This window comes from Cololabis saira, chromosome 8, assembly GCF_033807715.1.
Source record: "Cololabis saira isolate AMF1-May2022 chromosome 8, fColSai1.1, whole genome shotgun sequence".
NCBI lineage: Eukaryota > Metazoa > Chordata > Actinopteri > Beloniformes > Belonidae > Cololabis > Cololabis saira.
The window spans coordinates 28,624,530-28,641,533 of NC_084594.1; the positions used below are offsets into that span (position 1 = coordinate 28,624,530).

Consider the following 17,004-nt stretch of genomic DNA (forward strand, 5'->3'; position numbering starts at 1 on the left):
GGGACCGAGGGCACAGACTAATACAGTCGTTTGTAACAGAATAGCTGAACTGTAGATGAATGTCCAGCGGCCCTCTGTACATATGTTTCATTGACAAACAGAGAGCTTTTCATTGGTTTGCTTCCAATTTATAGACCACAGAGGAGAAGAGTTGGCAGGAGTCTTTGCAGAGCTTGGCAGTTTTGTCTGTCAGATTTAAGAGCAGTACTCTTGAAAAAGTCCTCAGATCCCCATGAAGTCTTTGTTTATTAATGCTGTTGGCACATGGGAGGTTGCTGACCAAATCATTTATCTACATGATAGGAATAAGGCGGTATGGATGGATGGCTGAATGGATGGATGGAGAGACAGATCATTCTTGCACAGAACCCTTATATATATATATATATATATATATATATATATATATATATATATATATATATATATATATATATATATATATATATATATATATATATATATATATATATATAGTTACTCTAAGATGAAATTAACTATATATATATATATATATATATATATATATATATATATAGTTACTCTAAGATGAAATTAAATCATCATGATAAATAATACAATGCAATATCATATGTTACGAGAGATGCATTTTTCTTATTTAGAACAATTGTTATCATTTTGAATGTGATCTCAGTTCAATGAAGATGGAAGTGGGGAACAAACCTCTAATGTAGGTGTTTGGGCACAGAAAACAATCACTGAAAGTTAGATGTTTTCCCTTTCTTGATTGATATATGATTTTCAGCTGGCCAGCAGTCGTGTTGCCCTCTTTGTCCCATTTGTCATTTCCTTGTGGAGCAAAGGCTTTTGGTTACTGACAGGGCAGGACTGTTGGTCGATCACTTCAGCACCTGGACCTGACTGACTAAAAATGTATTACAGAGCAATGCTGGTGTAATACTTGGAGAATGTGTTTGAAAACGTTAAGACTACTGATGTTAGGATCATAGTAAAGGTTTTAAGTCTTATTGCTTGGAAATACATTTTTCTTCTAATCTTCTAATAGTGTGCCATGATCATGAAATCATTAAGAAAAAATAAAAGTCAGTTAGATATTTTTGGTCATGCAGTCTTTCACAGCATGTTTAACATCTATAAATAAGCTTCTCTGAGACAGAATCCTATATTCTATCAAATAATTGGTCTGCTCCCATTTGGTCTAACAATTGAAAGTACGATCCATCTTTTATAAATATAAATAAACATTACTAACTTACTTTCTTACTTTAATTTAAACCATAAATTAACATATCTCTCTTATCCCTCCTTTCCCATCTTCATACAAAAAAATACACTTGATATAATGTTTTTTTTTACTATTTTCAATTAAACGCAGGATTTAATATATTCACAGATTTAATTTCTACATTTTGGCTATTTTGGGAACTTTGTACAATGCATCCACACATAGATAATGATATTTTCATCTTTTCATTGGAGATTACCTTTTGCCCCTAGAAGAAATATGTGTCTTCACCGTGTGACTGCATGAGTTGATTTATGGCTCCACAACGTGTGTAATAAACCCACTCGCTGTGCTCTGCTGACTGGCAGTCTGGGGTATTATACCAGCACCTCTTGACACTAAAAATATGACTTGTGTTCCTGCTCAAAGGTCTGGTATTGTTGTATACTTTTCTTGTCAGTACAACTTTCAATTCAGTAGTTCAAACTTTCACTGAAAGCCCTTAATGTAGCATATCTTTCAGAAAAAAAGTATGTATTCTTAATTCATATGACAATGAAATGTAAGGGCCCCAAATGCTCAGTGGTGTTTATGAGAAAAATGTTTGTTTGCTTGTTTTTTTTATTTTTATTTCCCTCCCCTCAGGAGAAAGCTGCAGGGAAAGTTTCTTTGAAGCAACAGCTCCTGCAGGTCATTGTGCGTGTTGCTCAGTATCGTATGCTTCTCACCGGTGAGTGAATAGTAAAAGACAAGATTTGATGAAATTAGGGTGGAGTGTCCTTACCAAGTAAAATAACAGCCCAACTCCATGCATTAGTCCCTAAAAGTATTTATTTTCTTTCACTCCTTTCACAGATTATCTGAATAATCTCTCCCCTGATTCCAAGGAATATGAAGACACCCAAGGTACAGTAAACATGCCGGAGGAACAAACAGCAGTGTGTACAGCCGCTGCTCAGCCCAACCTGTGTTTTCCTGCAGGAGAGCTTTACCGCCCTCCATGTGTGGCTTTGTGTTTACTGGGAATTTATTTCTGCTCATTTGGCATGAAGAAACGGCCATGAGAGAGCCAATTTAGATTTCTTTGTTTGTGCTGGAAACCCACCAGGCAGCCATTCCAGCTCTTTTCTTTGTGAAAACTGTAAAGTATAATTCACGAGAAGGCAAGTTGCCGCAACACTATCTCATGCTGCATCTCTGATAAGGGAGGCACTCCAGTCTAAACATATGGACGTTTCCAGACTCATGGTTTTTACCTAGTACATGTGCGGACAAGGAAAATGTTATGAATATTTGTTATGACTGCGGTTACCTGTCTGCCTGTCCTGATCTTGTCCGTTTGTCTTGTTTAGCTGCAGTATCAGTCATGTCTGACATTGCAGATCAAGTCAACGACAGCTTGAAACATGGGGTAAGTGTGATCTATTACTCTTAAACCCAATAGCAGCCATCTACAATATTCCAGATTTATTTATCTGAAAAATAAATGTAATAAAGGCGGCTAATTGTCATGGATCCATGTTGGAAAGTTAACCACTTCCAGATTAAAGTAGCATCACATTTCATCACAAAGATCGACAGCATAACAATATTTTTCTCTGAAAGAACTTTTCAAAACTATGTTTACATGAAGAGATACTCTTGTATCTGAATGATCTCTCACTGAAGCACACTGAAAACTGAATACACAGGACCTAAAAATCTGGCACCAAAATACTCTAAACATCACTTAACATTTTAATTCTTCAGTTTTCCTCAATATCTTTCACTCTGGACTTCACTGTTTATTTTTGCTAAGATATATTAGAAAGAGCACCTCTAGTGTTTTTCCAGATTAATGCAAAAATTGAATAATTCATTCCAAATTTTGAAGCATCGAAGAAATTCAGTGCAACTTCCACCAACAACCAGTCAGGGGGGAAATATTGATGCACATTAAATTATAGCACATTATGTGGTTTTAAAAATCTTTTTTCCAGTCAGCTTTTGAATACATCCCTTTGCAAGAACTGGAAATCATCATCAAATTGATTTGTGGTCAGTTTAATTATTCCTTACTCCTCACTAAAAAGTCCCAGTAGATACTTGATAGATTAGTTTTAAATATCCTGAATAAACATTACTGTTTCTATGACCATGTATATCTATGACTGTAGCGACTGCTTGGGCCCTGCAAGTCCCACTTTTAAATATACATTTTTAGTTTTTGCATTATATGGTTGTACAGCTGTTGATAGATTTCCATGAAATTAGACTCGTGAATGTTAAACTTTCTATCTCTGCAATTATTTATTTCACATGCTACATTACTAAGACCTGCTCTATGAAGCAACCTAAACATCCCCAAAGCAGTTTTTTATTATTTACCACAGCTGCAGTATAAACCTCACTAATGCAGTCATGCAAAACAGTGTCATGATGCTGATAATCAACTCAGTTAGGTAGCACAATTTCACAAAAGAGGTTATAAATAAGTTTATGTTAAGAGTGAAGATCACAAATATGAAAAGTCTCAAATTTTGGCAAGAGGAACAAATCTGATGGTGTTGCAGGTGGGTATTTAAGGAGTTACTTATGAATTCTTATCTTTTTTCTTTGCTCTTAATGTGAGAATAGCAAGAAAAGCCCTTTATTAAACAAAAATAGCTGAAAAGACAGGAAATCCAAGCCAGAAAAAAAAAAACAACTACAAGGAAATAAGAAATTAACTGAAAATAAGAAAACATTACTATAATAAGATAAGTAACACATTGGCAGGGAAAACTGGAAATACAAGACAATACAAACTTACATGGGTTGAGGAGACAGAGGTGTGAAGATTCAGGTCAAATAGAACCAACCACCCAAATTCAAACAGGAAGTAGAGCTAAACACGAGACAGGAGTCAAACCAGCTGAGCACAAATAAAACCGAGACTTAAACTCCAGTTAAACATGATTCAAATAAGATATTAAAACAAAGACCTTGAAACGTGCTGAATAATGTCACAATGATGTTCTACACTGTGAAATTGGCCTGCAAGAGACAGCATGATGTTATTATAATTTATCCTGTATGAAGGAAAATTAAATTAAATTTGATTCATTTACACTTCTGATGTGCTGATAACTTCACAGAGCTTGTCTGGTTTTATCTGTAGGCAACATATACTATATTCTGTGTCTTAGTGAGGAGTGGGCACATTTTCATTATATCACTCCTACAGTTACTAATTCATATATGAAATCAAATTTCTTCTGGAAAACTATGCAGCCCTGTGATCACAAAAGCAAGAAAACTACCATCAATTTCAGTTTTTTTAGAACATATTTTCTTGTTAACACAATGCTCTAAGAAGGTTAATATACCGAAAACAGTTGATCAGCCTAAACTGGCTAAATATTGAGAAAAAACAACAACCTCATGAGCTTGTTAGCATTTAGGTGAAAGTGGTCCTGTACGATTTCAGAGCTGCTCATATTCTTTTCTAGTCTTTTCTTGAGCAGCCACCAGAACATTAACAGTTTAGCTTCACATGGCAAACAGTGACATTTCTAGCTTGCTCTGAAGTGAACAATACCTGGTTCTGCCTGCCCGATTCAGGTGATAACAACTGTATGACTAACCATGACAGCAGATAAGGAAAATGTTGATACTGCTCTTTCATCCTTTGGCTCTTATTTTGACTACATGTTTCTCTCTCTCTATCTTTCTGTTTCTGCCTGCCTCTACTTCTCAGGAGAATCTGTTGCGTCTAATCAACATAGCATACAGTGTTCATGGCCAGCGGGACCTGCTTCATCCTGGCAGGGTATGACTCTGATAACAGCATTGTTTCTGCCTGAGCCTTGCCAACCCACCCTGTCTGCCCTCCACCACCCCTCTTGGCCTTTATACAATCAGTCTTCTGGGAATCCCCAGCCAGCCTGGTCTAAAATAACACAGACGACTGCTGATGCCCGACATGCGTCAGGATCAGATGAGCTGTGAGGTGCTCAGTCTGATTTAATGAGTGCGTTTGTGTGCATTTGATGTGTACATTTGTTTTTCTATCAGGTTTTTGTGAAAGAGGGCACCCTGATGAAGGTCAGCAGAAAGAGTCGCCAGCCCCGCCATCTTTTTTTGGTAAATTATGTTTTGTGTTTATCTTATTCATCGCTTTTTTAAGTAAGATATATATGGCTTGCTTCATCATAATTTCTTTGATCATATAAATCAATGTCAAATTTAGAGTCTTGCATTTTCTGCCTGAGCTTTCTCTCCATCCAGACTGAGCTATTAAGCAGGGTTTCCTGGCAGGATGTTTCTAAATGTTGACTTCCCGAGCTTGCTCTTTACTTTACGGAGACGGTCTGTTCTCTACATTCTTAAGGATCCATGTAGACCTTTTGTGATGCTCAATGTGAATGTGTCCCAAGCCCGTTGAATGTAAACGCACCAAGACAAAGTGAGAAAAAACAGCTGAGGAGGGAGCGGGGGAGGGATTTAATTGATTAAGCTGTAAGTATGAGCTGAGTAAAAATGTAATTGAGGTCACTCTCCACCACCTGTCACAGCTGGGTCAACACCACATGATTAATTTGCCAACGAAGGGTTGCAGACTCGTATAAACATAATCTTAACACAGAAATGGCACTTCTTATCCCTCCTGTGATGTGGTGTGGGTTCAGCTCTGTAAGAAAGCTCACACATGTCTCTTTTAATAATTGCTGCATAACTTTTGCCACTCAATCCCCCCAACTGAAGATCACGCGCCATTAGATAATATCAGTGCCAGAGAACGGATAATGAAACAAATCTGGAGGAGCCGGTATTCCCTAAAGCAAGTCCTAAAATACACTGGGACACTAAGAAAAATTATGTGGTGCAAAAATTATACACACTTCATTAATATAATTTGACGCTCGTTTACTAAAATATCTCAATAGTTTGTTATAAAAATCCAGGATGTGTTTTAAATCAATCACCTCACAGACAGACTAAATCCCATGCTTCGCATTTGTGTCATTAATGGATTGTCTTGATTATTGCCCTAAAAATAATAATAAAAAAAAACTTTTACTTTAATGAATAATGTCAAATCTATGGTTTAAATGAGGCGTAAACAAATTGCTGCTTTGAGCGATGTGAACACAGTTGTCGAGCATGTGCCTGTATCTAAGCGGGTAGACATAAATTATATTGATTCAAGTTTTGCCGTTTACTCTTAACTGTTAACCACCTTGTTGAAGTTAACAAGAGAAAGGGATATTTTACTCCCAATGAGAGATAGACATAGACGACTGTATATGGACTCAAAAGCGTTCTGCATATGCTTATAGTGACATCTACTGGAGAGATGTTGTATAGACATTAATAATGAAGTGAGCGATCATTTGTCTGTTTTATCTGCTAGCACGCAAGACTTGTGTGTTATCTAAGATTACTGTGAGTGTTTTGTCTTTTGTCAGATGAATGATGTGCTGCTCTACACCTACCCTCAGCAGAATGGAAAATACAGGCTGAAGAATACTCTCCCGCTCACTGACTTAAAGGTCAAAGTCTTTCATCAAATCACCTGATGTTGTTATTGCTTTGATTTCCAATATTTCTTTCTCGCACAAAATTTCCATGACTAACATGCATTCAAATGTTATTCCAACATGTGCTATACACACACACTGCAGCAATTAAAGTTTTAGATAATTTATAGCAAGTGTGTGGCTATTGCTGGTCTGATTGATTTTTTATTTTTTATTTTCATTTTTTTTACATTTCACCTTGCTCTGAATGTCTTGTCTTATCCTTGATCACTGATGTGTCTATTTTATAACCTAGGTCACCAAGCCCTTTATAGAAAATGTTCAAAATGCACTGAAAATAGAGGGAGCAGACATCTCGATCACTTTATCTGCCAGGTAGGTCACACGGTTACCTTCAAATTGTAATAATGGTAACGATGATCTAAAGATAATACTCTTTTAACACACTAAATTAGTGTCGCTAATACAATAAATATTTTGTGTTAAGACATTTAAATTAACACAGTCAAGGTATTTGGTGTGAGGGATCTTGTGTACTTCTTGCAGTTCCTTCCTTGAAAGAGAGGACTGGTTTTATACTCTTAACCGTGCTGTGACTGAAAATACAAGAGGCTCTGGAGCTTTCAACAACTGCTCACGAGAGGTGAACAAACTCTGTCCTTTATCATATCTTGACTAATATTCTTCTTTTGCACTCACCAGGATGAGATTTATTAGTAATCCAGCACGTCGTTGTGATAAAGCATTGGATCTGTTTGTGTGTGTCTCCCAGCCCAGAGATCGTCTTAGACTGTTCCTTGGAGAGAAAGCTCCCACCCTTGTTCCTGTCTCACAAGTGATGATGTGCATGAACTGCACCTCTGATTTCAGCCTCACTCTCCGCAGACACCACTGCCAAGGCTGCGGAAGAGTACGTCTCATTGAAACAAACCTAAATAATCTAAGATTCTAATTTCAAGGCCCTCCAAAATGACTCATGAATGAATCAAATTGAATTTTTATTCTACAAAATTTAGGACCTGGCTTGAGAGGAATTTCTGCTGGACTGACAAAACCTTGTTATCAGATTATTGACTGTGCATAATTCACGTAAAGTTTTCAGATCTTGTTTAATTTTACATGTTTACGTTTTGTTTGTTTGACACAGATTGTTTGTCGAAGCTGCTCCAGGAACAGGTATCCACTGAAATACATGAAAGACCGCATGGCCAAAGTGTGTGATCACTGCTACAACGAGCTAAAAAAGAGAGGTAAGAAAAATGTTTGGAAGAATTAAACAACAACCCCAATTCCAACACAGTATAAAATGTAAATAAACCAGAATGCAATGATTTCCAAATCTTATAAACCCATATTTTATTCCCCGTTAAAAACATAGATATTGAAACTGAGACAGTTTGCAATTTCATAAAAAAAATTGCTTATTTGGAATTTGATACCTGCAACACATCTGAAAGAAGTTGAAACTGTAATATTTACCTGTAAACGTCTGGGCAGTGGGGAGACCAGTTTCAGAAGAGGACTGTTGTCCCATTCTTGTCTGATGCATAATTCTAGCTGCTGAACAGTCCTGGACTTCTGTTGCAGGATTTTCAATTAAATGATGCTCCAAATGTTTTCTATTAGTGAAAGACCTGAACTGCAGGCAGGCCAGATAACCGCCAGGACTCTCCTCCTGTGGTAGATCCAGTATGTGGTTTAGAATTGTCTTAATGAAATATGCAATGCCTTCTCTGAGAGAGACATTGTCTGGAAGGGCACATACTGTATGCTTCTCCAAAACCTCTGTTTTTAATGCAGCGCCACTAGAGGGCCCAAAGATCATGAGCGTACAGTTTTGACCTCCAGCCTTATCTCATACACACAGAGATTCCTTTTGATGATATTATACAGTAGTACAGTAGTACATGGTGGGATCTTGAAAAGCTTCACAATTTTACGTTGGGAACTTTTTCCTGAAACTCTTCCACAATGTTTGGACACAGATTGGTGAAACTCTGCCCATTTTTACATCTGAGAGGTGCTCCCACTCTGAAATGTTCCTCCTATTTACTTATATATAAAATCTGGTATGTTGTTTATGCTAAATCACAGCACTCTGTTCTTATTTACATTTTACATTTTTAGGTTATACGCATATCTTTAAATGTTGTTGCAACATGGTTACCCTTAACTATCAATACTTGGAGACCATTTTTCAGGCTAGTAAAATAGAAAATAATTGCTGCACTCTAAGTGATACGGGTGAAGCAGACAGGGTGTATGATGGAGGAAATGCCCAGGCTAATTACATGTTTGAATGAGAGGGACTCAAGTGAAAAGGTGTGGCTACAAGGAGCACCGATAAAGAAGGTGGAGAATTTTAAGTACTCAGGGTCAACGGTCGAGAGTAACGGGTAGCAAAGAAGTGAAGAAGCATGTGCAAGTAGGTTGGAACAGGTGGAGAAAAGTGTCAGAGGTTAAGTATGATAAAAGAGTATCTTCAAGAATGAAAAGAAACGTGTTCAAGACAGTGGAGAGACCCACAACGTTGTCTGGTTTAGAGACTGTGGCACTGGGAGGATAAGACAGGAAAAGCCAGGGTTGGAAGTAGTAGAGATCAGAATGTTGAAGTTCTCTTTGGGAGTGACGAGGACAGGATTGGGAATGATTATATCAGAAGGACAGCATGTGATTGATGTTTTGGTGAGAAGGTCAGAGAGGCCAGACTGAGAGGGTTTGCACATATACAGAGGAGAGATAGCAAATGTCTGGGTAGAAGGATGATGAGGTTAGGATTGCCACGAGGAAGAGCAATAAGAAGATTTATGGATGTAGTGAAAGAGGACATGGAAGTTATTTGGTGTGAGAGACAACAATACAGACGGTAGGATAAGATGGAGGTGGATGCTACAATGAGCTGCCCTTTGTCACTGATTCTGTTCATAATTTCTATGGACAGGATTTCTAGACGTAGCCAGGGACCGGAGGGGATCCAGTTTGGGAACCTCAGGATTTCATCTCTGCTTTTTGCGGATGACGTTGTCCTGTTGGCTTCCTCAAACCGGGACCTTCAGCATGTGCTGGGGCCGTTTGAAGCCGAGTGCGACGCGGCGGGAATGAGAATCAGCAACTCCAAAACCGAGGCCATGGTTCTCCACCGGGAAAGGGTGGCGTGCCTTCTCCAGATGGGTGGAGAAGTCCTGCCTCAGGTGGAGGAGTTCAAGCATTTCGGGGTCTTGAGTGAGGGAAAGATGGAGTCTGAAATTGACAGATCTGAGTCGAAAGGCGAAGCTCTCGATTTACCGGTCAATCTACGCTCCCACCCTCACTTTGGGTAGTGACCGAAAGGACAAGATCGCGGATACAAGCGGCTGAGATGAGTTTCCTCCGCAGGGTGGCTGGACGCTCCCTTAGAGATAGGGTGAGGAGTTCGGTTACCCGGGAGGAGCTCGGAGTCGAGCCGCTGCTCCTTCACATTGAGAGGAGTCAGCTGAGGTGGCTTGGGCATCTGTATCGGATCCTCCTGGACGCCTCCCTAGGGAGGTGTTCCAGGCATGTCCCTCCTCCCTAGGGAGGTGTTCCAGGCATGTCCCTCCTCCCTAGGGAGGTGTTCCAGGCATGTCCCTCCTCCCTAGGGAGGTGTTCCAGACATGTCCCTCCTCCCTAGGGAGGTGTTCCAGGCATGTCCCACCGGGAGGAGACCCCGGGGAAGACCCAGGACACGCTGGAGAGACTATGTCTCTCGGCTGGCCTGGGAACATCTAGCTGGAGGAAGTGTCTGGGGTGAGGGAAGTCTGGGCATCTCTGTTTAGACTGCTGCCCCCGCTACCCGGTAATGCATAAGCGGCGGAAAAAGGATGGATGGATGCTGCAAGGATTATAATAACTACATCAAAACAAATATCCAAATATAAATGTTGTCACGCTATAATTTCTGTTGTTACTGCTTGAATAATCTTGTAATACGATAGACACCTCTTATGCCAAGTTGCACAACATACCTACATTGTCTACACAAGCTATTATGTAGACATATGTAGATATATGTAGAGATACCGTAGATGTACATGATGTAAAAAATGGTCAAATTACTCCCTAATAATCTTTGAACAGTTTTAAATATTTCAATAAAATACTCACGTTGATGTCTTTGCTGACTTGGTCAGTCGTCCGACAGTGGACGCTGTAGTTCAGGTAAGACAAAAGTACAGGTGTAGCTTATCTGAGGCGCTTTTTCATTCACTCATCAGTGTGAGCACCACTTTGGCTCTGGTCTGTTTTAGCTCCCAGATTCAATCCCAGGTGAGACTGAGGAAAATGTATTCTCTCGCTAATCTGCCTCGGAAACAAATCATTCACCAACAGTGCAAACACTCATATCTACGTTAGAAAAAAAAATTGTTTCAAGAAGATTAAAAATACTATTTTAGTCTGTTTTGCTAGTTTTAAGAGTTTTAGACAAGAAAAAAACTCTTACCCCATGGACAAAGATATTTTTTGCCTAAAATATGAACATTTTGTCTAGATTTATGGAATATTATGCTTGTTCCTGCGTTTCACTTTGGGTGAAAGTACGTTGTTTGTCTTTAAAGGAGGAGATGTGACCTCGTTGTCGGGCAAAGGTAGTCCCCAGGTGAGCCGGTCCAGTCGTCCACTCTCTGCAATGTTCCAAAACATCCATCCTCCCAATATTTGGAGACATCGGAAAGGCACCGTCACCTTCACCCGGGTAACTTTTACAAAAAAAAAGGTCCTCTTGCAAAATGAAACGGTTATGCATTTGTTTTAACTGCTAAAATTGCTTTTGATGTGCAGGTGACAGTGTCAGAAGAAGGCTCCATCAGCGGCAGTCTACAGCGAAGCAAAAAGACCAAAAGGAACTGGAAGAGACTTTGGTTTCTTCTAAAAGACAAGGTGCTTTACACCTACCGAGCCCAAGAGGTGAGAGGAAACAACCTGAACAGCACATATTCACCCTTACCTTTACTCAGCATGAAAGCATCAATTTTATTCAAAGCCATTGCCTGAATGTAAAAAATACTACAGATTGTTATGACTGATCCATGCATTGTTCTGGCGATGACTCTTGTATGTGCAGGAGAAGGTAGCATCGGAGAGTTTACCTCTACTGGGTTTCACAGTGAAGCTGCCTGACAGGTATGGGGGAGATGAGGAGTCCAGCGTCTTCCAGCTGTACCACAAAAACACTTTGTATTACACTTTTAAAGCTGAGGATAACTTTACAGCCCAAAGGTGAGAAATGTGAATAAATGAGCGATAATGATATGGCATTAAAAAAAGACTTAGGCTATTTGGGTGCAAGTACTGAGGCTTAGGCTATTTACACCCTGCTACCAATATCAACGTATGCTATTTGCACCCATGTATTATTAGAAAGCAAAATATTAAAAAAAATGTTTATTGTGCACTTCTTTATTCAACTTTATTCTCGAAATTTCGACTTTATTCACAAAATTTCGACTTTATTCACGAGATTTCGACTTTTTTCTCGAAATTATATTTCAACATTAATCTCGACAATTCAAATTTTTTCTCGACATTTCGACTTTTTTCAAGTGCACAATAAAAAAAATATTCCCCTCTCAAATATTTTTCTCCTGCATGGCCCTAATACTCTTCCGTACAAATACAAAGCGTAACGTTACCTCTGAATTCCGTTTCAGAATAATTTTCTTCATTCTTTCTTCATCACAGGGCAGTGAAATGTGAACGAATGAAAATTGAATGAAATTGCGCCTTCCAGTGCAGACACGTTGGTGCACATGCGCATGGGCAACGCATTTGTTTTAATATTGTTTTCATATGTCAACAGGGTGTGAATAGCTCAGCTGATGGGGACTTGCTATTTGTGCCCTGGTGCAAATAGTCACTCTGTTAAAAAAAAAACGGAATGTCGCAGTAATGACATCCGTCTTGCTATTGGAAAATAAATATTCAAGTTCTTGGGAAAAAAAGTCAGGTTTATAACATGCACATTAGTCACTGGTTTTTCCTTGGACCTTCCTTGGTTTTCTTCCACAGAAAAGCCTATTTTTTACTCTTTCTCTCTACCTTGGTGAAATAGCTGAAAATTACTCTTACTGCAAAACCGCTGATTATGTATTTGTTTTCCCTAATCTAAAGTCTTTTCCTGGTGCAGGTGGGTAAATGCCATGGAGGAAGCCACAAATTTATAGAATCGACCACTCGGATGTCTTTCTTCTCCAACAAATTACTGATGGCTGTGACTGACTGTGAAAACCAAAATGGAGAGATCACGGAGACACTACCCCGACAGGTCTGCATGTTGCAACTTGTCCAGCAGGATGAAGGAGAAGAAGACATTGTGTTCTCTGGGAGAGGACACGATCACCTACTTTGTCAACCTCCGGTGTGTCCTGCCTGCTGTTACAGCAGGTGCAATACTAAGAGCCATGAGAAGCATTGGCCCAGATACCTGCCAGGGTGGAACAACAATGACCCGGACTGCAATGCACGCGGCAGCTCAGCGGCAACATTCCTCCGATTCACGTCATTTTTGAAAAGGAAGATACATTTTAAACTATATTACGGACATGTAGAACATATTAACTTGTTTTAAAAAAAATTGACAAAACTACACTTTCACGAACAGGAATTCTTGCTACTGTTTACATAGAGGGTGGAAAAAAATAAAAATAAGCAACACACTTAGGCCTAACTCAGAAATGTCCAAATCTGTAATGGCCTAATTTTTACTTTTGAACTAGTTATGCCTTAATTTCAACAAGTGCTCTTTCACTCCATTTCCATGACTAATACTTGGAGGCACAGGTTGTGTCAAAGAATGTACAAAAGAGTTGCTTAGCTAAGTTCAGTGTTGTTGGACATTCATCCTGTGAGTGACTCCATATTTTTGATGGGTTTTGCACTGATATAAAGCATTAAAAGAATACAGGAACGAGTGGACATCATCACAGGAACTGAAAACATCAACTACTACACATGATTTACTAACTACGTGGAGAATGGAGACATAATTTAAATTCCTACAGTAAGTGCAATGTAAATTTATATTTGTGTAAAGATTCCTCATCCATCTGAGCATAGAGGTGTTAACTTGGACTAAATCATGTCTGCACTGACCTACGTAATCAGTGTCTTCATCTTGTACTGTACTTGATTGACAAAATGTATTTACAATGGTATCATTTCAATTGTGCATAAAATGATGGAAACAGTCTTTTTGTCTTTGTCTTTTTCTTTTTTAATTCCTGTAATGTCCTCTAGATGGCAGGTGGCTTAAACTTGAAAGTTTAGAGGGCCGTCACCCGCTTCCTCTCTCATTGCAAATGATGCTCAGCACACTCAGCTAAACTCCTTCTGCCCCACTTGTAGGACCCCCATTTGGTGTCTGTGCTGATACATGGTCAATGTGTAGCCTGTTCTGAGGAAACATCATGCTGGCAAATGGCTCAAATCCCACCCTGAGCTGTTGGAGAGAGCACACTGGGGGGATTGAGTGCTGTTTGGCCAATGAAAGGCCAGGCCCGCACGCCTCCACCCACCCCCCTCTCCCCCCTGAGGCTACGTGACCCAGAATAACATCAAGCACAAAGTTTGCTTTCTGGGGCTGCAGAAAAGTTGCAGACACCTTGTCCTATATAAAGGACAGATCATTCATCACTCTGCTCTCCCTTTCTTGTCCCAGTTATGATTTCTCTCTTTTCGGTCACTGTCATCAGTTTTATCTTTTCTTGCCAGAACCACTATTTTACATGAAAGAAGTGCATAAATTCCTTACAAATGACATTTAACTTTACCAAATAAGTTCTCCTAATTATCATTGGGTCAGTGTACTATGCAAATGCCACCAAAAAAGGATTATCTCATGATTTACCCATTACTCCAGATTCAATGAGTCCAACAAATCCAAAACTTAAAGGCTGCCAATAGTCAAAATTCGAGGGGGTTACAGGGTAATTTTTGAAAATTATCTGGCACAATGTGCAAGATGGACTATTCCTGTTTATACTTTGACTTGGAATATTTTTTCTGGAAACAGGAAATTGTATTGGCTTCTGTTTGTCAAATATAATGTATGAGGACTGTATCTCATTTCCTGGATACTCTCTTAATTATTCTGTATATGCAATTTCATCATGAAATGCATGCTTTAAGTGATAGGAATTCTTGTAATGCGGAAGGAGGAATGTCTTATATTTCTTCTACATTGCTGCAGGGAGGAACAATACAAAGAGAAGCAAATAATCAATTGTTCACACATCCTACTCAGTGAGGTCAAATATATTCAGCTCTGTTATATGTGCACAGCCTCGGGAATCATTAACTGTTTCTAAAAAAGTTGAAATATGTTCTGCGCTGAACTTCCTCCTTTGTGGATTTTTTTTTTTACCCACACTCTTATGACAACATAGTTTTGTAAACTTCACTTTATTAAATGACAAACCCACAGTCACACACTCCCAACAGTGTTAGTCTGAAAAGGCAATGTGGTGTTTAAAAAAGATGTCTGGAGCTCCAACAGCACAGCTCCTCATATTTCATACTTGTGTGGGCAGCATATCCTCAGGGGGAAAGGAAAATAGTTCATTACGCAATAGCAGGATATTTAACAAAAAGTAGAAAAAAAGCTCAGTCCACTTGACATTGCCATGACATTTTTAGGTTCCCTCTTTTTGAGTTTCTCTGCATCTTTCTGAGAAGGAGAGAAAAGAAAAGAAGTAGAAAGGCTAGAGGAACTGCAGGACACACTCTTCTGTCCCACTTTGTAAACTTAATGTTGTCTCTGCCAAGTCAATGTTCAACCTATACCACGTCCCCTAAAGCTTTAAATAACCCACTCTCTCTTCACGGGACAAATATGGAAAAAACTAAAACCCACACACACAATGTTCACCACACCTCTGTATTTGATGCCTAAACAAGGAATATGCATTGTGCTCTCCTTTCTTTCTCCAAACATATCTCTGTGCTCGTGGTTTTCTATCTAGATCAACAGGCTCTGCGTGCTAGATTTAACACAAGTCTGTTCTCCAGCCTATGCATCCCACAGTGGATCATGACAGAGATCGCAAATGTGGTTGTGTGTGAGAGGAAGAAAAAACAAGAAGAACCAGGTTTCATGAGCTTTGAAGGCGTGCCTGTCAGAGAAATCTTCAGAGAGCACTCGCACCAAGTCTCCTCTGTAGACTTCCTGTGTCTGCCATGAGTCAGAACCTGCCTGTTATGTAATTCCTCAAATGTGAGAGGGGAACACTGGCACACCCATGCTCTGTTAGCCTGTCCCTACCAGCTTCTTTTATTTACTTAAAGCTGCAAATGGAGCTCAATGTAAACTGCGCCTTTAATTGTGGCTCATCTTCGGATAATGACCCATTTTGGTCTCTTTTCACTTCAGCCAATATTTATTTTAGTAAAATCACATCACAATAGCTCGCTTGGCACAAATGAGATTTTTCTTTTGCCCATTCCTGTGTGGATGTGTGAGTATGGAGGCATATAGGAGAAGAAAAAATAAAGAAAACATATAATTTGGAATGCATGTGCTGATTTAGAACAAGACAATATCATTTGGCTGCAGGAAGCAGATGAGTCCCCCTTAAAAGCAAAATCTTCTGCTCAAACCTCAAAACTACCCTTGCAGCCTAGAGTACCAGCCACGTGACTCCACCCCTTTACCAAAGGAACAGTTCAAGTGCTATATCCTCATATATCAGGGTATAAATCTAGGGCAGACTCACTAGCATTGCAGATGAAATAGATTTGCACAGCCCTTTTTTTTCCATCTCAGGTGATCAACAGGTCTGCGGTGATGCATCTACACACCCATCCAGAGGATCTGTATATCTGTATATGAAAGGAAAGACTGCCAAGTGTAAATGTACATTGTAATAACTGCTATTTAATTGGGTGGGAGTTTAAAATCTTACTGCTGGTCTACAAAGCACTGAATGGTCTTGGACCAAAATACTGCTAATAATGCTTGATCTGTTAGTTCCCTATGAAGCTCCCAAACCCCTGAGGTTCATCTGGTTTGTTGTGTGTCCCAAGAACAAGAACCAAGCAAGGTGAGGCAGCGTTCAGTTATTCTGCTCCTCACCGGTGGAACAAACTTCCTGTAGACCTGAGGTCTGCTCCAACTGTCAGCTCCTTTAAAGGGGACCTATTATGAAAAACACGTTTTTTCTTGCTTTAACATATATAAAGTGGTCTCCCCTCAGCCTGCCAACTCAGAGAAGGAGGAAAGCAACCAAATTCTGCAGTGTCTGTACAGCCGCCCGGATGATCCTTCCAGTGTGATGTGGCTTCTAC

General features: G+C 39.4%; 1 protein-coding gene across 2 annotated transcripts in view; it reads left to right on the plus strand.

Moving 5' to 3' along the window:
- Positions 1-13,899, plus strand: part of LOC133448764 (FYVE, RhoGEF and PH domain-containing protein 5-like) — a 31,738-nt gene extending 17,839 nt beyond the window's left edge. Inside the window, exons 8-21 of one of the 2 annotated variants that reach the window (XM_061727614.1) lie at positions 1,853-1,937; positions 2,063-2,113; positions 2,560-2,618; positions 4,926-4,997; positions 5,243-5,311; positions 6,637-6,720; positions 7,004-7,083; positions 7,255-7,351; positions 7,481-7,618; positions 7,856-7,958; positions 11,283-11,419; positions 11,506-11,631; positions 11,789-11,847; positions 12,851-13,899. In XM_061727614.1, the coding sequence (XP_061583598.1) occupies positions 1,853-1,937; positions 2,063-2,113; positions 2,560-2,618; positions 4,926-4,997; positions 5,243-5,311; positions 6,637-6,720; positions 7,004-7,083; positions 7,255-7,351; positions 7,481-7,618; positions 7,856-7,958; positions 11,283-11,419; positions 11,506-11,631; positions 11,789-11,847; positions 12,851-12,887 (1,197 nt within the window). In that variant the 3' untranslated portion in view covers positions 12,888-13,899. Of the gene's footprint in view, positions 1-1,852; positions 1,938-2,062; positions 2,114-2,559; positions 2,619-4,925; positions 4,998-5,242; positions 5,312-6,636; positions 6,721-7,003; positions 7,084-7,254; positions 7,352-7,480; positions 7,619-7,855; positions 7,959-11,282; positions 11,420-11,505; positions 11,632-11,788; positions 11,944-12,850 lie in introns of both variants that reach the window. The other variant, XM_061727613.1, reaches the window with a different exon arrangement.
- Positions 13,900-17,004: the final 3,105 nt, after the last annotated feature.